The 27,271-nt window shown below is 43.3% G+C and overlaps 1 protein-coding gene across 3 annotated transcripts in view; it reads right to left on the bottom strand.

Moving 5' to 3' along the window:
• The window catches only part of TMEM168 (transmembrane protein 168), a 34,361-nt gene extending 12,931 nt beyond the window's left edge, over positions 1 to 21,430 (bottom strand). Inside the window, exons 1-3 of one of the 3 annotated variants that reach the window (XM_006122519.4) lie at positions 21,165 to 21,430; positions 7,695 to 8,958; positions 3,125 to 3,267 (exon numbers count right to left, since the gene is read on the bottom strand). In XM_006122519.4, coding sequence (XP_006122581.1) covers positions 3,125 to 3,267; positions 7,695 to 8,831 — 1,280 coding nt within the window. In that variant the 5' untranslated portion in view covers positions 8,832 to 8,958; positions 21,165 to 21,430. Of the gene's footprint in view, positions 1 to 3,124; positions 3,268 to 7,694; positions 8,959 to 20,525; positions 21,040 to 21,164 lie in introns of those variants that run through there. The other 2 variants (XM_006122520.4, XM_075929602.1) reach the window with 2 other exon arrangements.
• Between the last annotated feature and the right edge of the window lie 5,841 nt (positions 21,431 to 27,271).

The following is a 27,271-nucleotide window of genomic DNA, read 5'->3' as shown; positions in this document are numbered from 1 at the left end:
TACTTACTGCAAGGTTTGAAATCAAACTGCATTTAAAAGTGATTTTGTAAACCACTAGAGCATATATGTCAATAAACACATCACAAAAGGGAATCAAGATTGTATCTCCCAAGCTAGCAAGGCTCTGCTTAGCCACTAGGAGGAAGAAAGCACCAGTCATCACTTTCCAGCAATGCACTTCAATAACTGGTAAGAAAGAGTTTGATGGAGAATTGTATCAAATCTTTTTAGTTGGGTAAGGCGGTAGTGATGCACAGACTCTGCAAGATGGAAATGTGAATTATTCTGACTCTACCATTTGAAAAAAACAAAACACAAAAAGACCCACAAGCAAAAGAAATGTGATTTTGGTGGAGATTTTTCCATTGCTTTTGTTCAAAATAAATTTTAAATAATACCAGTTTCCTTTTTTGGCTAAACAGTTTTGGTTCTGCATCTCCTCACTGTTATGGGCCCTAAATTGGTTTACATTGCACTGATATAATTGTATTAAAGTAAATACAATATTAATATTGCTTTTGCTTTATCTGCTCAATTAGAGAATGGTCTTATTAACTGAACTCCATTATTACTATTATTATGAAAGGGCAACATTGCCAATGCCTTACACACTGTTTTTCAAAACCTTACTCCAATTTCTCCATGGATAAACTAAACATCCAGACATACAATAATTTAGCACATTGCAGGAACTGGATTATTGCCGAGGACAAGAAAGGCAAGATTATTTCTTCTGTAATGTTAAGTTTATTATAATTTTTTAAAACCCTAACAATAATAGACCAAGAAGGATATTATGCCCTCAGTTTGGTAGCTGCAGAATATGGGCTGCTGAAAACATTGCAAGAACAAAGCTCATGAAGTTGCTGTTCCACTGATGATTTTATAGAGAGTAAAATACAAATCATTGTGCATTCTAAATGGAAAAGATGCACCAATATACTACAGGGTCAAATTCACTCCTATTAGGATTATTGTGTCACAGGAGCTCTAGCAGTTTTAATTTACTATTGTCCTGGTAATTATATGATTAATTAATTAGTGTTAAAGTTTGCACTTTGGAACTGAGGACTAAACCACTAGACTCTCTCATCTAGACTGCAGAACAACTGTCATTTAATTCTCAAGGGTTTCATCACTAAGCCCATGGACCTGTGCATCTCTATGAAGCACATGTGGCATTCATGGAGAAATTTCTTTCAAGTTACCATTCAGCCCCAGTACTGTTCTAGACAGCATACCTCACGTGTTCCTCAGACCACAGCTGCCTCAGCCCCCACACCTTGCACAGGAGTCTTCCCCCGCCCCCACCATTGTGGTTTGAAGCAGCATAAGTCACTTCACTTCTGAAGCAAGGCAACCACTTGTCCCCTCCAAACTCAAAGTCCCAACTGAGGGGCTTCTGTGGAGTTAGGAGGGTACAGCATCATGAAAATGCAGAATTTTTCCCATCCTCAGCCATAATCCATGGTTGCAGACTCCCTTTATATAGTTAATGAGACGGAGGAGCACAATGGCCATCATACATCCAAGAAATGATTTTAATGGAGAAACACTTCCATTAAAAACTATTTATATGATTACTAAATGTACAGATAAACAGTTGAACAGTGAAAATCTTCATTTATTCAAAACCATGGCATTTTCAAATGATTTTAATGGTATCTAACAACCAAACAACAGCACAAGCTTTTTTTTTTTTTTTTAAAGAATTTGACTCCTTTCTTTAACAAAGGTACCATACTCCAACCCCTTCCCTCCAATAAAGCCATGTCCCCCATCATCCCGTGATTTTTTCCATGCCCATTAAATCCACAACTATAGCAAACTGAACAGTTTTCATACACATCCAACTTGCAATCCCATTTCCCTGTAATATGCATGGAAGATATGCATTCCATGAGTTCTCGGGTGTCAATTTTCAAGATAAAGCACTTTAAATTATAAGAATGGGATTCAAATAGAATGTTTCAACTTCAGAAGCTATGGTTTGTAGCTGTATGAGTATGTAAATGATTAGTACCAAACAAAAAAAATTGCCACAATCTTTATTTTGATATGAATTGCTGTAAATACATAAATAATATGTAATGTATAAGTAATCCTAAATCACTCACACCTACATATTTTCAATAATGAGACTCAGTTAAATCATTCTCTTACAGTTTATAAAGTTGTTCTAAGCATGAGTTCACTGCCTACTTATATTAAGTCTCTTTACATAAAATACCTGCACTGACTTCAGAATCTAAGGCCCTGACCTTGCAACATACATCACATGAAATCAGCAGTCTCTTTCATGTAGTACATTTTGTAGAACTGGGGCCTCTTATACATTCTTAAAAGCAAGTCAATTGTATACAGAATGTAAATCTGTATTGTAAGTATTATAGGAGAGCTCCTTTTCAGAGGGTTTCATGATTCCTTAGTTGTCGGCTGGGGGATTATTCTCTACCATGGACTTTCCCCATACCCTTGGGTTTATGGTCCCAGCCTCACTGATGGGAGGGGGAAGTGGGCCTCAGTCTCTAGTAACCCCTCTCGCATGGTGGCAGAAGGTCAGTCACACTGTTTAGTTTCTCCCCCTCTGCCAGGGTCTTTTTCTCCAAACCTCCAAGGCCCAGAAGGGTTGTTCACCATGCTAGGCAGAGATTCTCCACTCTTTGCCTCTGTATCTGTGATGTCTCCCTCTTGGCATATGTCAATATCTGCACCACTCAACTCTGCAGTAGCATGCTTAATTCTTACAAGTCCTACTATCTAACTGAAGGGGAGGCTTTTAACAGGTTCTAGCAGGACCGGGATTGGTCCCAGGTGTCCTAATTAACCTAAAGTAACACCTGTTCAATTACCAGGGAAAAAGCAACCTGCTTATCCTGAGAGACAATACTCAACTTCTATCACCCTCCTATAACTATCTGACCTGACCCCATCACAGTATTTAAATATTATTTTTGGAAGGTAAGGATAGGTAAGGAGAATAATCATTCAAACACAGCCATCTAACATCTAAGCTAGTATTTCATAGCTGAAAAGCAAGCTACACCACTTGATTGCCTATGTCTAACAGCTGCACTAATTACAATAAGTTGCAGTATGCAAACATTTACCATGGCAACTATACCTGCAGAAGTTGGTGGGAATCACAACAGCATATCCCACACATGTTCCTCCCAAGCAGTTCCCCAGTTCATGGAAAAGCCCATGAGCCATAGACTCCAGAGGTAAAACAATCAGAAACACACTCATAAAGATCCCATTCTTTGGCTAAAAAGAAAATAGATATATTTATGTATTATGAAATCCACTTACAAATTAAAATGAAAAAAGCTAGGATTTTCTTTAAAACTTACCTCAGTGATTTGTGAAAATTACTTGAGCAAATCTAATCTGATGCTGAAATGCCAGGTGCAAATAATTATAGGCTACAGTCAGCCCAAGACAAACTTAATTACACAGTTAAACATTCTAAAAAGAGTCTTTGGGCCAATTTTACTGGTAGCAGAAGGAGAATCACTTCCCCAGAAATAAATGTATTTGTACCTCTTTAGGTAAGCACTGAATTTAGCCCCAAAGTCCTGATCCTGCAAACATTTAAGTACATGATTAGTTTTTAAGTTCTTGTCTTAGAATACCACCAACTTCTATGGGGCTAATCATGCATGTTAAGTTAAGCACATGTATAAGTAAGTGCAAGACTTGGGACCTAGGTAAAAAAGATGGAGAATCTTAGATGACAGTATACTACACCATGTAACAGGAATATAAAATTTAACTATTTTTTTTCTTCTTCCTTGCATGAAGATCTGTTCTACAAGTCCTCTCACTCCAAATGGGATCTGCTCTACAAGTCTCTCCCTCTAAAGTACTCTGTTCAATGTCATGTCCTCTATTACACCACCATACTAACGTGTCTTCCTTTATGCCATTTCACTCTTTCTTCCTGGGTCAGCTCTTCTTTTTCCTTCAGTCTTGATCTGTTGGACTTGTATAGTTGTATGATTTGTGCTTAATGTGTCCAATATATAAAATTCAACTATTATTCAGCCTATTTTGTTGAAATTTTAAAAGCACCTTTGGTATTATTGCCTCAGTATCATACTCTATAATATGACTGTACCAAGCAGAACATCAGGAATACTTTCAAAGCATTTTACTTGACAATGATATTTATCAGATGCAGAAAACCAATACCTGGCCCTAAAACTCACTGAAATCCTACAGGACTGCAGCAGACAGACAAAACCAGTGATGGGCAACCTGCAGCCCACTAGGTTTTATGTATGGCCCACGAGACATTTTGTTTGCCATTGTCCAGGCACAGGGTTGTCAAACTCTGCTGGTTTTCATCTGCATAGGTTTTTTCCTACTATTATTACAACAGTGACACACACTTGAAGCAAGGGTATGTGAAATGAGGTGCATACAACATTGTGAGAACCATGCACTCCTTCCACATCCAATCGAAGTGCTGCTATGGTTCAGCTGGAACACCCTGAAAATTCTAAGTACACAAGCACAATTAGCAAAACTACCCCATACCTAGAGGCAATTTTGATCACAACAATCTTGAGGGCCACTCAAACGGCCCACTCTCTAACTTAGGTTGCCCCTCACTGGCTAAGACTGCAGTCTGAGTAGATGAGGGGGAAGAGGGACAGAGAAACAAATGGAGTAGTAGTGAGTAATTATGAGAGCTGACCAATAACTAAGGAGAAGCAAGGACGTAGGAGGAGAGCGAGAAGGCATCTCAAACTGGATTAAGTACTGGAGAACGATTTTAGGGAAAAGAGGAGTAATGAGAAATAAATTAATGAGAATGAGTGGATAGATTATAAAAGAAATAATGAGATAGAGCACATGCGTCAAGTCAGGAAGGAGAGATACACAGAGGCTACGTCTACACTGCAGGCTTCTTGCGCAAGAACTGTTTTGCGCGTGAGTTCTTGCACAAAAGGTCTTGCACAAGAGCGCATCCACACTGCCATGTGCTTTTGCACAAGAGATGTGCTTTTGTGCAAGAGTGTCCATGGCAGTGTGGACACACTCTTGTGCAAGAAAGCTCTGATGGCCATTTTAGCCATAGAGGTTTCTTGCGCAAGAAACCCCTGTTGCCCATCCACACTGCCTTCTTGTGAAAGAGGGCTTATTCCTCGTGGAGAGAAGAATAACTCTTCTGCAAGAAGCCCTCTCTTCTGACGCTTTACTGTAAATTTAATTGCGCAAGAACACGCGTGCAGTGTAGATACTCTGCAAGTTTCTGCGCAAGAACTGCCGTTCTGGCGCAAAAAGCCTGCAGTGTAGACATAGCCAAAGTGAGAAAGACAGAGAAAGAGGGACAGAGGATTGGTGATGAAATTTCCAAGTGTGTGTGTAAAGTAAGGGTTTGGCAAAACATGAGGGGGAGAAGAGATCACAGTGCACGAGGAAAAAAAAGACAGGAAGGGACTATTAGAGAATAGAAGAAAATAAGGAACCAATGACACTAAAAAAGCCAGAGGGAAAGATACACTAAAATATATAATAGGAAAAAAATGAAGTTAAAGAAGAACAGAAACATGAATCACATATAAAACAGCTAGTTAATAGACAATTTAATGCAATAGAACCCAAACTTGTAAACATGTATATAGTCTAGCTTTGCAAACTCAACAACTTAGACCAGAAGAGTAATGTATTTTGAAGCGTTAAGTACAATATCACAAAATCTTTATTACTCTCAAGGTAATTGGAAAGCGAGGTTTTTATACTAAGTTTTCATGACAGTTTTTCAAGAGTGGTTGAAAGTGAAACACATGCGCACACAAACAGTACAATCTCACTAATTCACACTAGACTGGAAGACACAGTGCAATTTAAATGAATAAATTAATAAATGCTTAAGAATAATGTAGCACAGTGTATTTTGTTTCATTATTTCAGAAATGAAAACTTAGCTTTATTTGACTACCTTGTAATGTACTATTCAGAGCCTTGTAGTACATCTCGTAAAAACAAGTTTCATATTTCTAGAACTAAATTAACTATAGCAGTGTATACTCAAATCTTTTGGGAGAAACATTTTTTTATTTGGACTACGAAGTGAGTAGCGATTAGCTTGCAGAATGATGCAAAGATCTCTCTTTCTCTGAGGGAATTTATTTCTGAATCCTGATAGTATTAAATATTATTCCTAGAAAGAATGAATTTATCTCAAACTCAGAAATATTCTGAAGAGCAATCTTTTGCCTTTGGGATAGAACAAATGGCAATGTTTGACCTACATATTCAAGAGTTTCTGATAAAAGATCTTCCCAGGACTCCCAGACACATAAGGTTGTCTAGAATTTAGTCATCATTTTGTGGATTACTATAAGTGAGATTATCTGAATCAATCACCTGCATGTTCTAGTCTGGCCATGAATCTAAGGATCCAATTACGTGCACACTTACATGCGTAAAGTTACTCATGTGAATAAATTCTATTGAAGTCACAGGAACTGTGTGAAGTGGGACTAAAGTTTCTCAAGTGTAAGTTTGTGCAGGAACAGACCCTAAAGATTTTATAGGCAAGTAGATCTTCAACAAACTTATTGTTCCTGGATACTCAAATAAAAAGTCATCAAGAATGTCTTTTTTTTCCTTTAGTTACCTCAGGATTCCTTTCAGAAGCAAAGTAAACTATTGCAACATGCCCTACCTGAAAGCTGCACCCTGTTCATCATGCAGTAGCTCAAAAAAATGGTTATAAGTTATTCTAACTGGCCAACAACATTAAATGCAATTTCATTCATCATATGAAATTACTCAAACCCCCCAAAGTAACAAAAATCACTGGAAACTATAAGTGATGTTTGATCATACTTTGCTGTTACATAAATTAGTGAACAGAAGCACATGGGCCTTTTGGGGACAGCTCATGCTAATCCATCAAGAGACAGATATTTTTAGTAGATGATACATGTATTGTAATTTTAGACTAATTTACTGGTTACTTAATAAAATATAAATGATTGTAAATTTCTCCTTGCTTCAATTCATCACTAGAATGACCTGGATTTTCTAAATGGGAAGATCTATTTGATTCCCCTTTCATATTGAAGTTATTCCTTCCCCAGCTGAATAAACAAGTTCACATTTCCTCTGCCAGATAGAAGTGATTTACATCTAATTAATTGGTCCCTACCGAAATAAAGACTTTCCAATTTCTACTAACTTACATGAAAATAAATGCCAAGATCTTAAGAGAAATAGGCCTGTTTGGTTCTCATGAACTTTCACATGCACTAAATATTCAGGATACAAGTGTAAAGCATGCTTCTTCTGCATTACAGATACCTGAAAATGTGCAACTGCAGAACTGTTTTACTTATTTTCAAGAATAAATATAGCTAAGATAGCCATCTCAGATTAACTTGAATCACAGAAACTGTTCATAATTCTCAAATGAAAAATCAAGATACTTTAAAGTAGCATCATATTTACCATGTAATGCACCCTAAGATTTTAAGAAAGATAGGATAAAAGTGGTTTCAGCACTTCACAAAATTCCTACCCTCCACTAGCCACATTTCAAACAGGAGGTTTGATCTCACAGTCCAGAATGTGATTTTCACGGCTGTGAGTTTAATAGGGCCCTAATATTACATATCATAAATGACATAAAAGAGTTATTTATAATATCAGGACGGAAAGAGATAAATATAATTTATTACCTGCCAAGTTACTGAACCCAAAACTGCAGTTGCAAGGAGACTGAAAAATACTAGTTGCTCTGAAATTAAACAAAAATGACGCATTCCTTTAGAAGCCATGACACGATCAAGGCTATTATTCTCTGCCCTGTGGGTATAATAGACTTTATGGCAGTCATTTAATTTTGTATGAAATCCCCAAAGAGTTATAAGAAAAATAATGTGGCAGATCATCCAGAAAATTCCAAAAATGGAAAAACCAGGTATAATAAAGTACCAGAGACCCAAGTCGCCTAATTTAAATGCTGCTAGAACAAAAAAGATAAGTTCAATTACTCCAACAGAGATAACCGAAAGCCTTCTGCAAATTCTACCGCGGTACAAATAGGGCTTCCATCGTTCAGTAACTGAAAGTCCACTGAAGTAGACATCAAGAAGAGGGTCTGAAATCAGGCAACTAAAGAAACAGGACAAGGCAAATGGGTTTGTGGGAATGTTGAGGGACGGAAAAAACAATAAAGATGCTAGAGCTCCAAAAATTGCCAAATTTGGAATTGCCAAGAAAGACTTCATCCGCAAGTCAATAATCAGCATGGCCAAAGCCACAACTAACAAGATGATACTTATGGATTTTTCAACCAACATAGTTGTGCTTGCAATGGCAAATCCAACCAGCTCCAGAAATTCAACTGTTGTCAGCAGAGTCGGTCGATGATGGACACAGCCGCAAATCCTCTCCACCAAAGCATACAATATCCTTATAACTATGGAAGTAAGGAGCAAGTATTTGGTTGCTTCTTCTTTCACATCGCTTTTAAAAGACGAATTATCAAGAAAACAGAGGAGGCCAAGCAAGAATCCAAACCAAAGATTGGAGAGAGACAAACTCGCTGCTTCCATTGAAAAATAATAATAAAGTATGCTGGCAATTCCAAGAACAAAAAGTCCCAGGATAAAGATTACCAGTATTAGTGCATCTGCAGTCTTCTCCCACCTGACATAAAGGCCCAGACATATAGCAACCAATAAGTTGATCCTGGCTAAATAGCCAAGATATCGGACTGATGAATGCATGTTCACTTCTCTATTTGCTTCTTCCAATCTTGTCATTGCTGCATAGAGACAGTGACTAACACAGTAACGCAGTGATCTACACATGTAAATAAGCAATTATGGGGTTTTACCCACTCCACAAAAAGTAACTGGGTTTCATCCGAAAAATGCAGTGCAGCAATAGCCTCCTGCAATGTCATTTCATCAGTAATAGTCCTGGATTATAGAAGTCCTGAAAGAAGAATGAATGAATATATCAGTGCTAAATTACATACTTTAAACTTATTTACTAACATATTAGATACTCTCCCTGTCCCAAAGAGTTTACAATCTAAATTCAAAATATACAATATCAATAATATACGTGTAATTTTTAAGTATACGTTCTATAACTGGTGGATCACTGAAACCACTATGAATTGAAATGCTCATAAATCTCATCTCATAAAAACTCCTCTATAACTTAGCTAATCAAATCATAACTGATAAAGTCTTTTCATGAATCTACACATTCCAAAATATTCCTTTGACATTTCTGTAAAACTCTAGTATCTGTCAATGGACAACTTCCTAATCTTCTTATTTCAGTAAAATACTAAAAAGAGAAAATTATGAAACATGCTAAATCCTTAACTCAGATCTATTGTTTCTATTATGATCACTCCACATTATTTCAAGTAAAATGAAATTCCTACTTTTTTATTAACCCTTGTTAATAAGGATGTTACGGACTAGTCAATTATCCGATAAGCAAATGCTTATGGGATAGTCGAATCGACTAGTCGATTCCCTCCACCTCGGCGTTTGAAAGCAGTGCCACATGGAGCCTGGGGTCAGCTGCTCCACGTGGCATTTCAAAGTGGCAGTGAAGTGGAGGGCTCTGACCCAGGCTCCATGAGAGTGCTTCCGCTTTGAAATGCGCAATAGCCCCCGCTGGTCACTCTTGTACATTTCAAAGCTGGTATACCAGCGTGCAGCCCAGAGTCAGCGGGACTTCCTGCTGGCTCCAGGCTGCACGTGGTGTCCTGCATTCCTGCTTTGCAATGTACAAGAGCCCTAGCGGGGGTTCTTGTACATTGCAAAGGAAGAATGCAGATGTGCCTATCGACTATTCAACTAGTAAATTACTCGATATTTAACATCCTTACTTTTTAGTATCCTTTGTGGTATTTATGTATATAGGTACTTAATAGGTCTATTTGGCTACTGAAGTATCTGAAAGCTTCAGACACATTAGTAAGTTGATCCCCACAACACACTGTGAGATTATCTCCATTTCACAGATTGAGAACAGTGATCCCTCTAAGATTTTCCATCTATGAACAGAGTGAGTTTTGTCTTGTGCACCAATACTGAGGTCATGTTTGGATGTGTGCCACCGTTGCACCCACCAGTTACTAACAAATATCATATATTTTGTGTGTGTACATGTATATTATGGAAGAAAGAATACTAAAACAGCCCTTTCCCCCACGCATCATTATTATTATGGCTGACCCTAAGTGCCAACGTATTGTATATTTGTCCTGCAATCTGCTTACTGACAACCCCTGCGATTTTATATTTCTGCTGCAGATGTGATTTAATCTTGGCATCAACGTTTCTGAAAAAAAATCTTATTCAAGCTAGAAAAAAAGCCCAAAACAAAGCAGGAAATTTTTCATTCTCAGTGAGTTTCAAAAGTCTGCTAGACTTTTCCCTTCCCATTAGACACACTTTGGGAAAAAGTTGTAGCCCACAGCCCTTGGAATGATTACCTCTATCAGCCCCGTGGGACTGCTGCAGCAACATCAGCTAAACTCCCACCCATTTCCCTTAGGATAGACCTTGACTATATTTTTCCTCCTTTCAAAGCAGCTCCCAAGCCGTCCTGATTAAAATACTGGAGCAGCAGCAGCAACCTATACTGTGTCCCCGCTCCACACAAACTTTCTATATGCAGTTGTGTCCTTCGGGGATCAGTCCATCGCTTTCCATTTAAGGTCTGCAGCCAGCACCCCTCTCAGATCTTTTCCTGCTCTCTGCAGCAGACCTGGGCTCCCCCATTCCTCCCTGTGTACCTGGAAGCTGGGAAGAAGCCTCCCCTTGAAAGAGATACAGATCAAGCAGAAGCAGGCAGCAGCAGCAGGCCCTACTACAACGTAACTTTCTTAGCTATTGCCCTGCCTATGCCTCCATCTTCTTCACCCCACACATCTGGAGGGGTGTTTGGGGCGGAGCCTGTGCAGGGATCCCTTGACTGATGCTACTTCAAGGGGTTTGACACCCACTTGCCTGTGGGGCCCCCCCCATTTCCCATTGCCTGCCATGACTGCAGCAGGGCCTCACACAGTGAAACAGAGACAGTTGCAGGGTAAGGCAACCACGCACCCTGCCTGCCTACTCAGACTAATTTCAATGCTTCCTTGTAGTGGGAACATGCGATTTTGGTTTTTTTTAAATTGGAATCCCATTGCATGGCCATCTCCCTACGCCTACAGGCACATCCCCTGCTGGCTTTGCAGGGCCATATGAGGCTCCCCACTCACCCCGTACCACTGCTGGCTGCTCCCTCAGGGGCAGGGAGGGAAGTTCCCTGCAAGTCTCTGGCACAGTGCCCACTTCTCGCAGCCTGCCCCATATCCCGTCTTGCTCATAAGCTGGGCACTGCTCACTGGCACCTTCCCAGCCCCGGGAGTGTTGCCTGCCCCACTGCAGCTGGTGGAGGACCTTGCCTGGACTTGCAGCTGGCCAGTAGGTGCCTGCCTGATGCATGGCTGCAGTTATGGCTTCAGCTGGGGCCGCCGGAGCATTCGACACACAGCTCTGGTTCCTGCCACCAGACATGTGGCTCAGGCCCCGGTCACCAGAGCAGCTGCCGCTCAACATGTGGCCCACACAGCTCCAGCCCTGGGGAAGGGTTGATGCTAGGGCCAGGGTCCCATGGTGGCTGCCCTGCTGCTCCTGGGGCAGGAAAACCACCCACCACTGGCCACGCCCCAGAGTAGCTGAGCAGCCACGGCATGACTCTGCTGAGGAGAAGGGCAGGATGCAAAGTTTTGGTGTGTGCCCATGCAGGTGCACACCTTAGAGGGAATACTAATGGAGAATGAAAGCATAGTGAAATTAACAGACTTGCTCAGTGTGTCAGCCAGGAAAACCCTGAGACTTCATGAGCCCAAACATGATCCCAGGGCTTTACTGACAAAACTATCCTTTTAATCTGAAAGTTCTCTGGAAGAAAAAGACAAATAACTATCAAATGTCTTTCAGACAGATTGTGAAATCAAATTTCTACTTATCTGCCACCAAGAAATGAAAAATTTCACCAGAATAAAGACTACTACATTTACAATCTGATAACTATTTCACCACTTTGTAAATCATTGCCTTATTGACCAGATGTAACTCAGATGTTCAGTTTACAGCCGCTCCCCGAGTTGCGAGCGGTCGAGTTACGACCGTTCGCACTTATGACCAAAACTCCCACGGAGCGGTCCCCGAGTTACACGCTTACGAACAGCGCGGTCGCATGTAACTCAATGGGGTCCGAGTTACGAACAGATCGAGTTACAGCCAAGTGTTTGGTTCGTAACTCGGAGAGAGGCTGTAATTTGTCAGATCCTAGGGGGGAAGAGGAATACAATATTTATGTGAAAAACTTGTAAATATTTTTGCAATATACTAACTCAAAAACTGCCATACAAAACTGACCATGACAGAGACCAGTATTATTCTATAGTGAAAATTTCTTCCTCAGCCTAAGTTCGGGTCTATACTAGTGCTTTATTTCGAAATAACCTCCCTGTGGTCGAATTTATAAGCAGAGTCTCCACACTACCAAGCCCGATATTTCAAAATAAGGGGCTGCTTCAGCTGTACTTCTGCTTTTCTCAGGGAATAATGCTAATTTCAAAATAGTGTTAGTATGGATGCTCCGGTGCCACTATTTTGAAGTAACTGCTCCCCAGAGTAATTCTAACTAATTACTCCCCAATGCTTCTTGAGGCTCAAAGTCAAGGTAGCACGTCCACATCAACAGAGCTTGCCTCAGATTAATTTCAAGGTTTCTTCGTAGTGGGAAAATGCTATTTTGTTTTTCTTTAATTGGAAGTTTTTAAGCTGAATTTAGTTATTTAAAAATAGTTTCCTAGTGTAGACATGGCCTTAGTGAAGACTTATTTGTGGCTTGAAGCAAGAGGACTGGTGTAATATTTTAAAATTTGAATCCTACTTAGCTTAAATTAAGGGTGCACAAAAGGGCCTCTGCAAGAAGGTTGATCTGGCCCATGGAGGCCTTGCTGCTCCCCTGCCCCCAGGAGAAGTTTCCTCCACCCTGCCAGGAGCATGAGGCACTTTGAAGCACCATGCGTTCCTGGCAGAGCAGGAGGAAACTTTGCATGCTCCACAGGCCCCAAGCCCTGACTGGCCTGGGGGCAGGAGAGTGTGAGAAGTTTCCTCTGCTCAGCCCCCGCCCTGCAAGGAGCACGTGGCACTTAGAAGCACCACATGCTCCTGGCAGGGCAGAAGGAGGCTTCGCATGCTCCCCACCCCCATGCCCTGATTGGGCTGGAGGTGGGGAAGCATGGGAAGTCTACTCCCACCGCCAGGGGCATGGGTGCCTAGGTGGAGCCCGGGGGCAGGGGGGGGCTCCCCCACTCCCAGACCAATCATGTTCTGTGGGCAGGGAAGCATTCTGGCCCCACCTCTTCTGCTTGAGGCTCCGACCCTTCTGGAGTGGCAAAAAATTATTGCCCACCCTGGCTTAGATAATATTATATATTAAAATAGATGTTATATTTACTATAATTGTTCAAATGCAGCTATTTGTTTCAATACCTATTAATTTAATAATATTTTGAGGCAAATGTATTTCTTTGTATTTTAAATGTTCAGTGGGTAGCCGAGTTAGTCAGTTACAGAAAAAAAAAAACAAATAATGGTCTGATAGCACTTTATAGACTTAACAAAACATGTAGATGGTATCATGAGCTTTGGTGGGCACAGATGGTCATCTAAAGAAGTGGACCTTGCCCACAAAAGTTCATGATACCATCTACATGTTTTGTTAGTCTATAAAGTGCTACCAGACCATTTGTTGTATTTTAAAACTCTCTGACTTTTCCTGCATTTATGTGTATTTATTCTTAGCAAGGTCAGAATGGTTATGGTGGGACAATGAGATGTTCGTGGAATGATTGTTTTGCAATGGAAAAGGAGGGGTGTGGTACCAACTGTTATACTTCAGAATGATCACACAGGAGCAGTTAACAGGCGGACTATGTACCCCACCCCAGCCCCAGTGAGCAGCCAGTGGGAAGGCTGTATGCCTCCCACCATCCCCAGAGAGCAGCCTCAAGCCACCCCTACCCCCTGCTCTGAGCCCCCCCAACCCCAGCTCTGACTCCTGCACCCCCCAGCTCCTGCCTTGAGCCCCTCCCCAGTCCAGACTCTTGCACCCTCCACACCCTCAGCCTCCTACCCATAGTCCCTCATATTCCCAAGCCTCTGCCCTAACTCCTGCACACACACATACCTGTCCCCCACTCGGACCTGAGCAATAAGTAAGTCTTTCTAGTGATTTTATAAGTTATAAGCAGGGTCAGCTCAACAGATAAGTTAACTCTTATTTGGGACTAAGGAGACATCAGCAGTAATTTAACCAATCAGCACCATTCACCAATAACAAATTAGCAACAATTCATGAGTGTATAATGAGTTAGTAGTAGGGGCTCCACTTTGAAACACTGCTTGAGTCCTTCGCTGGCCCTGTGCTTCCTACAGCGCTTTCACCTCTGAAGCATAGCAACAGCTCTAGGGCTGTTGCTATACTTCAAAGGCAGAGGCGCCCTTATCAACTAATAGAAATTTTACATCCCTAATGTAGAAGACTAGTTGAGTTGACTACTCGCATTCCCTTGCCCTCCCAGCCTGGCTGCTTCCAAGTCAAAGCCTGCAAGGGGAGGAGGGGGAGGGAGGAATAGGTGCCAGTACTTCAGGTAAACAGGAACCAGTACTGCAGTAAAGCAGGTTCCCTGTAGCACTGTCTTTACGATGCCGCTTGCCTCCCTGTTTCCCCTCCGCTGCTTCCTCTATCAGAGGCAACAGTGATGGGAGGCCAGGAAAGACTGCTCCGGCAGCAGCCCCTGCCACAGTCAGCTCCGACCACAACGAACAGAGGCTGCTCCACAGCAGCCCCTTGTCCATGGGGGTTCCCACTTCCCTGCTGGGATTCCCCCCCCAGACAGGGCCAGTGTGAGCTGGGACCGAGCAAGCCCATCTTAGTCCTGGCTTGCACCAGATCTAGAAGCTACCCCCGCTGCCGGTCTGCAGTTTAAATGTAGTAGGAGCCAGGCTGTTTGTGCACCTGGCAGCCTTTCAACTGTACAGCTACAGCAGGGGGTAGCTACTTCTGAGCACCTTCCCTTATTGACTACAACATTGTATCGACTACATGATTACCCAATTACCTGGCTCTTAACATCCCTACTATGGACCCAGTTTAACTAGCAAGTGCACTCTGGCTATTTTGGGGCAGCAATTAATTATGCCTTAAAAGATAAAATTTTAAAATATTATTTAGTTTTAATATTGCATATCATTGGCAATATCAAGCAGCATTCGCAATAATGAAAATGACATGGGTGCGTGTATGTTAATGTGTCTTCAAATCAGTTTAATATAAATCCTACAATGCTTCATTTAATAATACAGCCCCCACCATAACATGGAGGAATTACCAGATGACTTCTCACAGTTCCTTTCAGTCCTACATTTCTATGCCTTTATTGTCCAAGTATTGCTTGGTGTCTCACAAGGCACAGTTATCACAGTGTTGGTCATGTCAGTCCCAGATATTACTTACCACACACACCAGTCTCTATAATATCTTTTACTAGACTAATGTCTGCTGGTGAAAGAGACAAGCTTTTGAGATACACAGGGGTGCTCGGGCTTGAGGAAAATCTCCATGTATTCAGTATGTTGCCAGATGGTTTCAGAAAGGATACCAAAACGAAAAAAACCAACCAACCAAAAAAACAAAAAACAAAAAAAACAAAAAAACACACATACTCCCACGCTAGGAAAAAGTTTCTTGAGCAAAAAAACCATGGCCCCTTTAAAAACCGTGTGGTGAGGCTTTTTGGCCCCCAACAGGCTGCCGGTGGCCACTCGCCACCTTGCCTCCCTGCATCAGGCCAGATAGCTCGCCTGTGGAACTCAGTAAGCACTAGGGTTGCCAAGCTGCCTCCGTATTGAGCCGGACAGCCCAGGATTTTTGCCTCCTGGCCGGGGGGGGGGGAAAAAAATCACAAAGTACCAGACATTTTAGGTGTCCAGTATTTTCTGAATTTTTTTTACTGGACAGGAGGCGAAAATACCAGACACCTGGCAACTCTAGTATTCAATTAACGGTCTGATCTTGCAAACATTTGTGGAGGCAAGTACAGTATACTCCCATTTATCTGAAAACATATTATCCAAACCTTCGCATTATCCAAATCCCTTCCTTTTCCCCCAGCATGAGAAACAAACCCACGGCAGAACTCCATCTCATTTTGGAGGAGAAGGAAGGGCTCTGGATAACAAACAGAGACATCCCAGCCAGGACTGCAAAGAGAAGGAAAATGAGCCCTGGACTTATGGGAAGCCACCCTAATGCTGAATGGCTCCTGTGGCAACGCAGGGAGCCTTCCGGATCCTTGCTTTCATGAGAGTGAGTGAACCGGACCATAAGAACAGAGCTGCAGAGAGCACCCTGCATAGCTACAGTTCTGGGGACACCCACTTCCTGCAAGCAAAGTGTACAGGGAAGGCTCTGGTCTTGGTAGGGCAGAGCAGAATCTTGGTTAGGAGTCACTGGCCCTGTCACAGCACAGGAAGTTGGAACTACCTAATGGCCATAGCAGCAGAGCCCTCCTAACTCTGCTACAAAGCTTATCCATGCAGGTGGAAGGAATAGAGCAGAGACCAACGCCAGAACTGCAAGAAACATGAGCTACTGGTTGTGGGGGAGGCCCTCTGCTGCCAAATGGTTCCTACTCTCTCAAATATCCAGACTCTCAAATATCTGATTATCTGAATACACGGAGGAATGTGTTTTTTATTACAGTATACTCCTGATTCCCACAGAATTCCACCAAACTTTTTGTGTATGTAAAAATTAAGTATGCTTCTAAATCAGGGCATTAGATAGATTTATTTCCCTCACTATTGCTTCCCCTCCAATCAGATAATTAAGTGTACTGCCCAGTCGTCATACTGATTCCCAGTACAAATGGATGTTTCTATCAAATGTTACTACTCCCATGTATTTAGGTTAAAAGTAGCAGAGGTTTCCATCTTTTCCCTGGGAGGAAAAAAGCGACATCATCATTATTAAAAGGAGATGGCCAAAATGAAGAAACTATGTATTTTAATATTCCTTATCTGTTTCAGTACTTCATGTTATTAAAACTGGAAGAGACTTTCAAAAAATCATCTACTCATCATTGTTTACACTGTTTCACTCTGATGAGACTGTGAAAATAGACTAATCAATATAACGTATTACTTACATATTGCTCTCAAGGTTTCCATTTCTCATTACTAGTGCACTATGTCAATGGCTAACTCAAAAACAAGGGCAGTTATAACTAAATAAAAAAATCCACAATGTTTGCATTAGCAATGTTTTCATTAAAAAACTAATTACAGTCATCAGCTTCTGCATCTCTTTATATTTTTAAGTAAAATCTAAATTTGGGGTGTAAGCTAGCTGAACATAATTTATAGAAAAAAGAAAACCATGGTTTATAGTTAAAGGATAGGTGATCCCCAAACTTCTCAGGATAGTGCCCCCCGTTATCATAGCTGCTGTTGTCCGTCTCCCTTTCACAGGGATGGGGTCAGCAGTGGGAGCAGCAGCTCTGAGGAGTGGAAATAACAGGCTTAAGAGGGCTGAGGTTGGACTACAGCTGGAGGTGAGGAACAGAGCTGGGCTAAGGCTAGCATTAAGGGAGGAGCCACAATCAGTGGGCAGTTGGGGGTGATGTCAGAGCAGAGTTGGGGGTGGAGTGCACCTGGGTAGCGTTCTCTCCTCATCTCCCATGTGAGCTGGCCTGGGGCCCATCACACCCTCTGAATGTTCCTTTGCACCCCACAGTTTGGGGATCTCTGATTTAGACCTTTATGAAGTTAAAGAGATTTAACTAAAATTGGTTTCAAAACAAAATTATGGCTTTTATAGGCAAGGATTTTAAGGAGTCTTGTTATAAAGTATAACCTAGTCTTCCTACTAGATTTTACACTACTAGTACATAAGAACATATGAACAGCTATACTGGGTCAAACCAAAGGACCATCTAGCCCAATATCCCATCTGCCGACAGTGACCAAAACCAGATGCACCAGAGAGAGGCAACAACGGGTAATCAGCACATAATCCCTCTCCTATCATCTATTTCCAGACAAACAGAGGCTAGAGACACCATTCCTACCCATCCTGGCTAATAGTCATTGATGGACCTAACCTCCGTGAATTTATCTAACTCTTTTTTGAACCCTGTTAAAGTTCTAGTCTTCACAACATCCTCTGGCAAGGAGTTCCACAGGTTGACTGTACGCTGAGTGAAGAAAAACTGACTTTTGTTTCAAACCTGCCTATTAATTTCATTTGGTGACCCCTAGTTCTTATATTGTGGGAATAAGTAAATAATTTTTCCTTATTCACTTTTTCCAGACCAGTCATGATTTTATAGACCTCTCTCTTCCCCCCCCCCCCCGCCACCTTAGTCTGCTTTTTTCTAAGCTGAAAAGTCTAAGTCTTTTTCATTTCTCTTCATAGGGACCCATTCCAAACCCCTTATTTTTGTTGCCCTTTTCTGAACTATTTCCAATGCCAATATATCTTTCTTGAGATGAGGTGACCACATCTGCACACAGTATTCAAGATATGAGCATACCATGGTTTTATATAGAGGCATAAAGATATTTTCTGTCTTATTCTCTATCCCTTTTTTAATGATTCCTAACATTCAATTTGCTTTCTTGACTGCCGCTGCACACTAAGAGGATGTTTTCAGAGAACTGTCCACAATGACTCCAAGATCTCTCTCTGAGTAGTTGTAGCTAAATTAGTCCCCATCACATTGTATGTATAATTGGGATTATTTTTTCCAATGTGAATTACTTTACATTTATCAACATTAAATTTAATTTGCCATTTTGTTGCCCGATCACTTATTTTGATGAGATCTTTTTTGAAGCCCTTCACAGACTGCTTTGGTCTTAACCATCTTAAGCAGTTTAGCATCATCTGCAAATTTTGCTACCTCATTGTTTACCGCTTTCTCCAGATCATTTATAAATAAGTTAAATAGTATTGGTCCCCTTTGGAGATACCACTAGTATAGCACGTTAAATCAAATATGCATTGTTTGCCCTAGACTTCTAAAATGTGCTAGTTACGATACATATAACAACTAGGGATCTTAGCATGTAGTCATTTACATGATTAACCAGTAAACCTGGGTTCAGCAAGGGTGGGGGGGGGGGTAGGAAAGAGCTGCTGCCCATGGGGAGCTGGTTTTTAAGGCACCTGCCGGAATATGCTGGCTCTGTAGAGCTTCCTATCCCCCTGCCACTCCCTCCTACAGAAGCAGTGGGTGGGTGGGGTGGGGAGTTGGTTCTTTGGGGGAAGTCAGTTCCCATGAGCACCAGTTCCTGTGGAGCCACCTGCTCCCCAGGCTGCTGCCTTTCATAGAATAGTGATATAAATGTAGCCGTGTTAGTCTGGGGTAGTTGAAGCAAAATGCAGGACAATGTAGCACTTTAAAGACTAACAAGATGGTTTATTAGATGATGAGCTTTCGTGGGCCAGACCCACTTCCTCAGATCAAATCCTCAAATCAAGCAATTTGATCTGAGGAAGTGGGTCTGGCCCACGAAAGCTCATCATCTAATAAACCATCTTGTTAGTCTTTAAAGTGCTACATTGTCCTGCATTTTGCCTTTCATAGAGGCAGCAGTGCCAAGGGGGTAGGGGTAGGAGTAGGGGGGAATTGGTACACGTGGGAAGCCGACTTGAAAGCCAGCTCTGTGCGCATACTGGGTCCCATGGAGCTGCCTTCCCACACACCCCTCTGCTGCCTCTGTATCAGAGGCCACAGAGAGGGAGAGAAGGCAGACGGGTGTGAGTGCTCACACCTGCCCTCCATGTATAAATATGTAACAACTGAAAAAATCAGCGATTACATATTTACAAAAAAAACCCCACATTTGTGAACATTCCTACAAAGGATCAATGCTTAATTTGTGCCAGGGTTTACCAGGACTAAGGATGTGAAAGTTTAACGGGTGGGGCTGGAGCAGCTTCTGGCAGTCTCTGCCTCTGGTGGGCCTGGGCGCCCCACAGGCAGAGGCTGCTCTGGACAAGTTAGAGCAGCCCCTGCCTGCAGCAGATGGTGGTGGGCATTTCCCTCCTCTTGTTTGCCTTTAATCAGTTAACCAATGAAACGGAGTTGTACATCCCTGACCAGGATTGAGCCTCTGCACCTCTAGTCTTGACAGTTCATGGCTCCAGCAATCTTACATTCATAACTAATGTAGGAATCCCAAAGAACTGCTTAAGCCTAGCATCCCTTTCAATACAAATTAAACACGGCTAACAATATACCTATAACACCTACACTAGACAAATCTTCAGTTAATCTGGAAATTATCCCTATGCGAATACGCTTCTATTGGTTTACTAATGAAAGTTAAACCAACATAATCCTGGTTTAAATAAAAATTAAACTAAAAATATGCACCCGATTTTGCACAGGTTGACACGCATACCTTTGAAACCGGTGTATTGCGTGTGGACTAGACTTTCGCCAGACAACAAGTATCTCTGAACAATACAGTAGACTCAGGAGCAACATGTTTCAAGCAAACCCTTCCCGATACCCCTGGATAGCCAACAGGAGATACTGCGTGGGAATGAGCATTCAGAGAGGGAGACAGGATCCTCAGAAATGGGCTTGCCCCAGCTTCCGGTCCAGGGCCCGGGCAGGGTTAAGTAGTTTGCCTAAGAGCCGGTTCCCCGGGCGCCAGAGGGATGGTTCTTCCGAAGGGGCGTTAGCGCTGAGAACGCGCCCGCGCGGCCTGAACCCGGAGACGGAGGCAACGCGAAAGCGAAAGGAAAACACGCGACAGGCGCAGGCCTCGCTGCCTGGGAACAAACTTCCCTGAAGTTTCCGGCCGTTGCTCTCCCAGGCTGAGCTCCGTGTGCGAAACCCCCCCCCCGCCGCCTCCTCCTCCTCCTCCTCCTCCTCAGCACGGCGTCCACGGTCCTGTCACCCAGCCCGCTCTGCCCAGCCCCCCTCGCTGCCCGGGCCCCACGCGCCCCAACCTCCCTCTCGCCCGCTCCGCACCCCCCGAGCCCGGTCACTAGAGCCCCGCCGGGTCGCTTCGCTTCCTCTTGCCCGGACTCACCCTGCGCCGACTCCCTGGAAAGTTCTTCATCGCTCCTGCAGCGCCGCCGCCATGTTGGCGCCTCCCTGGCTACGGGGAGCGCGAGGGTGCAAACAGCGCGGCGGGGGCGAGGGGATTCCCAGAGCACGAGACCAGGGGGCGGGTCCTGCCCCAAACCGCGGGGAGAGGGGCGGGGCCTGGGGCGCTCGTTCCTCTGCTACCTCGGGCTGGCCCCGCTGAGCTGCCACATCCTCGCTGCCCCCCCCCGACTTAGGGCAGCCGTGCCGGGGGAGGGGCGCGCGTTAGCGCCAGAGAGCGAGACAGCCCGGCCTCTCCTAGCGCCGCCCCCGAGCGCGGGCTGACGGGGCGAGCAGTAACCCCCCCCACACCCGTGGGGCCACCTCCCGGCCTGATGCGCGGCCGGCAAGTGGGGGAGAAGAGACCCAGCTAAAGGGCAAACTGCTCCTGCAGCCCCCACTAGATGTTGACGCTTCACTTTTTAAGTCGCCTATTTTTCTGTTAGGAAGGTTGTGTCAGTCTCTTTACGCACAGGGCTCAGTCCCCCTTTGTTCTAAGGCAGAGGCAAAAGCTGCCCTGCCTTCAGCAGATAAAATGGCATTTACTAGAAAGGAGCATAACACCGCACTACCGGCAGCTAGTGTATCACCCAGGGCTGTCCCTGGGCATAGGCAAAATAGGCAGTTGCCTATGGCACCAGTATTTCTGGGGCACCACTCTGCCCCCGCAGCAGTGAAGCATGGGTAAGCAGGGGCTAAACTACTGCTTGCCACCAGCCAGCTAAAAGGAGAGCTGCCGTGGGGGGTGGGTATGTTCACTCCAAAGCTATGTCTACAGTGGCAGCTTCTTGTGCAAGAAGTCTTGCGCAAGAAAACGTCCACACTGCCAGGTGCAAGCTGTGCTTTTGCACAAGAGCTCCCATGGTAGTGTAGACACTCTCTTGTGCAAGAAAGCTCCGATGGCAACTTTAGCCATAGGGCTTTCTTGCGCAAAAAATCCCTACCGAGCATCCACACTCCCCTCTTGCGCAGGAGCTTACACTTTTTTTTAAACCAGGTGTAACTCTTGTGCAAGGAGCCCTCTCGTATCACGCCATACTGTAAATTTCCTTGCACAAGAGTGGGCGGGCAGTGTGGACATACTGCAGATTCTTGCGCAAGAATGGCCATACTTGTGCAAGAAGCTGTGAGTGTAGACATAGCTCAATTGTTTAGCTCTGCAAGATAATTAACTGTTGATATGTAAATACAGCTCATACCAGGAGTGGGAAGGAATCCAAGGTGTGGTTACGTAAATCCAATTCAGCCAGGGCTGATGGAGGATGAGTGTTGGAATGAAATGTGGTGGTGTATTGTAACTAATTTGGGGCTGTTGTGAGGGTCACAAATCATGCTACCCATAAGTGTAGGAACTGTAAAATATGATACCAGAGCTTGCAGGAGAGATACCATCATTGTAAGAGGTCTCAGAGGAACAAGCCTCCCCCCTGCCAGAGTTGAGTGAACTGAGTTAGGGTGAAAAGGGCTTGAGGGCTGAGTCAGCCTGCTTCATGCCTGCCAGGTGGGAGCAGAAAGACTGGCTCAACCTGCCATAAGGAGTCTTTTTGCTAATCCAGTAGAAGCTGCAATCTTTTGCCAGCCCAGGTGATAGTTCTTAGTGATTTCAACTCTTTAGCTGAAATCACTGGTTTGACCGGGAGCCAAACACACTGCAGCCCGTAGAGCAGCTGGCTACAGGGCTAGACTGACAGCTTCCTGTGCAAGAACAGAGCTGTTCTTCTGCAAAAACTTGCCGGCTACCTACACTGGACTAGTGTTCTTCTAGAAGTAAATTTACAGTACAGCATTGGAACACAGGGCTTCTTCCGGAAGAGTTATTCCTCTCCCCATGAGGAATAAGCCCTTTTGCACCAGAGCTCTTCAAAAAGAGGCTAGTGTAGACAGACAACATGAATTTCTTGCGCAAGAAGCCCCTTTGGTTAAAATGGCCATCAGCACTTTCTTGCGCAAGGGTGTCTACACTGCCATAGATTCTCTTGCGCAAAAGCACATGGCAGTGGAGATGCTCTCTTGTGGAAGAGTTTTTGCACAAGAACTCTTCAGCTCGGTCTACACTGGCATGATTTTGCGCAAGAACTCTTTTGTGGAAGAGTTCTTGTACAAAAACTCTTCCAGAAGAGAGTGTCTACTCTGGCATGTGCCTTTGTGCAAAAGATGTGCTTTTGTGCAAGAGCATCCTTGCCTGTGTAGAGCTTTCTTGTGCCAGAGAGCATCTGAGGGCCATTTTAGCCATAAGGCTTTCTTGCACAAGTAATTCATGTTGCCTGTCTACACTGGCCTCTTGCACAACAACAGTTGCTCAAGAGGGCTTATTCCTGAGCAGGAGCATCATAGTTCTTGCGCAAGAAGCGCTGAGTTCATACATTAGAACGTCAGTGTTCTTTTGTAAGAACTCGCGGCCAGTGTAGACAGGCAGCAAGTTTGGGCAGAAAAGCGGCCGCTTTGGCGCAAGATCGCACCAGTGTAGACACAGCCAAGGAGGGGACTCATCTGGATGATGTGTCAGGGTCTGCACTGACTAGACAGAGCTATAAGTGGGGGGCATCTGCAGTGGAGTATGGAGAAAGTTTGGGTAAGTGAACTCTGTTGTGGTATTTTCCCAAAATAATGCCATGACACATCTCTCTTTCATTAAAAGCTTCTTTTCTTCACTCAGACTCTGTGTCTATGAGGGGGGAAGCATTGCCACTCAGAGGCACCCAGGGGTGTGTGAATTGCCCCAGCTAGGAGGGGGCTCGAGCCAGTTCTATGAGAGATGGACCCCTAGGCTATGTCTACAGTGGCAGCTTCTTGCGCAAGAAAGCTCTGATGGCCATTTTAGCCATAGGGCTTTCTTGTGCAAGAAATCCCTGCCAAGCATCCACATTGCCCTCTTGCTCAAGAGCTCCTGCACAAGAGGGCTTACACCTGTTAAAAAAAGAGTGTAGCTCTTGCGCAAGAAGCCCTCTTACTACGCTGTCCTGTACATCTTCTTGCACAAGAGCAGGTAGGCACTGTGGACACTTTCTGGAAGAACAGCCATTCTTGCGCAATGACCCGCCCGTGTAGACATAGCCCTAGATATTGAACCTGGCCCTGGTTGCTGCCAGGCCTACCCAGGAAGGGTTACACATGCATCAGCAGGGCCGGGTCCTAGAGAGGGCCAAATACGCTGCCTGCAACACAGTCTGAGGGAGGGGATTGGCTGCCGGGGTCTCTGGGAAGGGAAGAGGCATATGAGCACCAGTTTAATAATCCCGCGTAGGGTACCATAAATCCTAGGGACGGCCCTGGTCTCACCCACAGAAGTTGGTCTAGCTACAAATATAGAATTCAAGGAAAGTAGGTTAGCACTAACCGCGATTACACTGAGGTCAATTGTCTTAGATTTAACAGAGGTGAGTAGTCCACATGGGAATCAATTATTTTAGTAGAGATGGTTATTAGAAAATTGGGCCTCTCTGTAAGGTATCTGTAATCATTAATGAAAATTTGTACCATCTCCTAATATCAGTATGGTACTTCACACCACAGTTTCATTGTCTACTACTTCATAGAGAGCAGTTTCTCTTAATCAATCTGGTATCTGTGAGCATTACAGAAATAAATCTGCTTTCTTACTCAAGAAAAAACTACATGATGCAAATTAGAAATGCCCTGTTCTGACGCACAGACATTCAAGCAGTTTTACCTTCTAAGGAAAGCTAAATGCATTCCTGCACATAAAAATCTGAAGTCTATTAAAATATAACAAGTTGTTTGTTGTGCAGCTTATTTGGACTGGATAGCTCTAGTTAGAAAAATAGTATACCAACTTTTGAGTGAAGGAATATTGTTTTGTTTTTAAAACTCCATGTGGCTTATATGATAGCACCCTTTTGTACTGCTGCTGGCAGGGTGATGCCTTTACAGCAGCCTTTGCTCTCCAGTCATCCAGCTCTGAAGACAGCACTATTGCCAACAACAGATGCAGAAAAGGGGGCAGTTCTATGATCCCCCATACAATAATCTTGCAACCCTCTCCCCATCCACTTTTGTGTTGGGACTCCCAGTTTGAGGAATGCTAGTTGCTCCTGTGAAATCTAATAGGGGATTTATGCAGTGGCTAGACTTAAAACCTGAATAATGTAGGCATTAACGAGGGCCTATGAACATAAAGCTGCTGTTTCAGTTTGTTCTGAAAGAGCTGACTCTTACCAGTGTGTATAACAGAGAGACTAGATTATTGGGTAACCATTCCCACCACTAGTTAAAACTGGCAGAACAGTTAATGGGAGTAAATCAGTTCCTACAGAGGTCTCCTGAAAAAACAAAATCCATAACCCTATGGACTTGGCTCAACTCTTTAAAAAAAAAAAAAAAAACCCCTTGAAGCATCTATTAATCCTCTGACTTGGAGAACACAGAAACTGGTTATTGTGCAAGTGACAAATCTCTTTAGAAATGACCAGCTTTTGAAGATACAAGAGGGAAAGGTTGCAAGACATTCTTTGTGTTACATTAGCAGAGTATCATCCACAAATACAATAAATATCAAAGTGAGAAAATTGACCTGACTACTTAGATACATACTTTGGAGTGATTTGAGCTCCAAAACTTAATATGGATACTAGGCCCTTATAATAAAGCACCAGTCTGATGATTCAATCACATAAGACATCTGGTCTGTTCAATAGGTGCATCTGGAGATTTAAAGGGTTTAAGTCTTTAAGTCCCTCTTTCAGGTAGGGAGAAGAAAAAAAACCCCCAAGGTTTCTTGCAGGAAGCAACACTAAAGCAATGTCTACACTGCTGGCTTTGCCAGCAGAGCCTAAGCAAATGAAGTGCAGATTAGCATTTTGCTGTGCTTTATTTGCCTAATTTATTCAAGCCATTTTTGTGCAAAAACAAGCAGTGTGGACTGGGGTTTTTTTTGCACAAGACCTCTGTTTTGCGCAAAAAACCCCATCCATACTGCTTGTTTTTGCATAAAAATGGCTTGAATAAATTAGGCAAATGAAGCACAGCAAAATGCTAATCCACGCTTCATTTGCATAGGCTCTGCTGGCAAAGCAGACAAAGCCTAAGAGCAGCCAAACAACATTTGCTGCTATTTAACAAAGAAAAAAAAAATCTAGTTATGGGTTATAGAAGGATGGGAATAGCCTTTGCTTTGGTATGAATTTGCAACGGAACTAATGTTGGTTTGTACTTCCTACTGCTTTACTCCAAGCATAATACATAGCTGAACAGCTTTCATGATTCTGCCTTTTAAACAAACACCTCTCCCCCTGCCCCAAAAAAACAAAACAAAACAAAACAAAACACAAAAAACAAAAAACCAACAACCAAAGCATTCAATGTTTATAGTATATTCCCTTTCCAAGTGGGTATGAGAAAGGTAATAGACACTCAAAACCTTTTTATGCACCTCTTAGCTTGAGAATTGCCAGAACTCCACAGGAAAAAAAACACCTCTTAAGTAGAGTCTATTGTATTAAAATTGAAACGACTTCTTACATTTCTGCTGAAATGGCCTTGGAATCTTGTATTTTCAACCTTCTGGGCCTACATGCTGCTTTCTTGACTGCCTTTTTCTCCCTTCTGAACTGTTTTCTAGTGGAGCTAATATCTCAATGCCTCTGTGATTGATGAGGACTGAGGGTGTGTCTAGACTACCTAGTTTTGTCGACAAAAGTGGACTTTTGTCGACAAAACTATACCAGCGTCTACACTACTGCTGAGTTCTGTTGACATAACGTCGACAGAACTCAGCAGTTTTGTCGACGCTGGTAAACCTCATTTTACGAGGCATAACACCTTCTGTCGACAGAACTCTGTCGACAGAAGGTGTTATTGCCTGTAACATTGCGTCCAGACTACGGAGTTCTGTCGACAAAGCAGTTTGCTTTGTCGACAGAACTCAATGTGTCTGGATGCTCTTTGTCGACGGAAGTTTTGTTGACAGTATCTGTTGACAAAACGTCCGTCGACAAAACGCAGTAGTCTAGACGTACCCCGAGAGGAAACACCTATTGTAAGTGCTGCAAGGCTGTACCCTGTAAGAGGCAGACTGGTGGAGAAAAGCAGAAT

Source organism: Pelodiscus sinensis, chromosome 1 (genome assembly GCF_049634645.1).
Source record: "Pelodiscus sinensis isolate JC-2024 chromosome 1, ASM4963464v1, whole genome shotgun sequence".
NCBI classification, from domain to species: Eukaryota; Metazoa; Chordata; order Testudines; family Trionychidae; genus Pelodiscus; species Pelodiscus sinensis.
The sequence above is the reverse complement of the archived record's forward strand: the minus strand, read 5'-3'. Positions and strand labels throughout refer to the sequence as shown.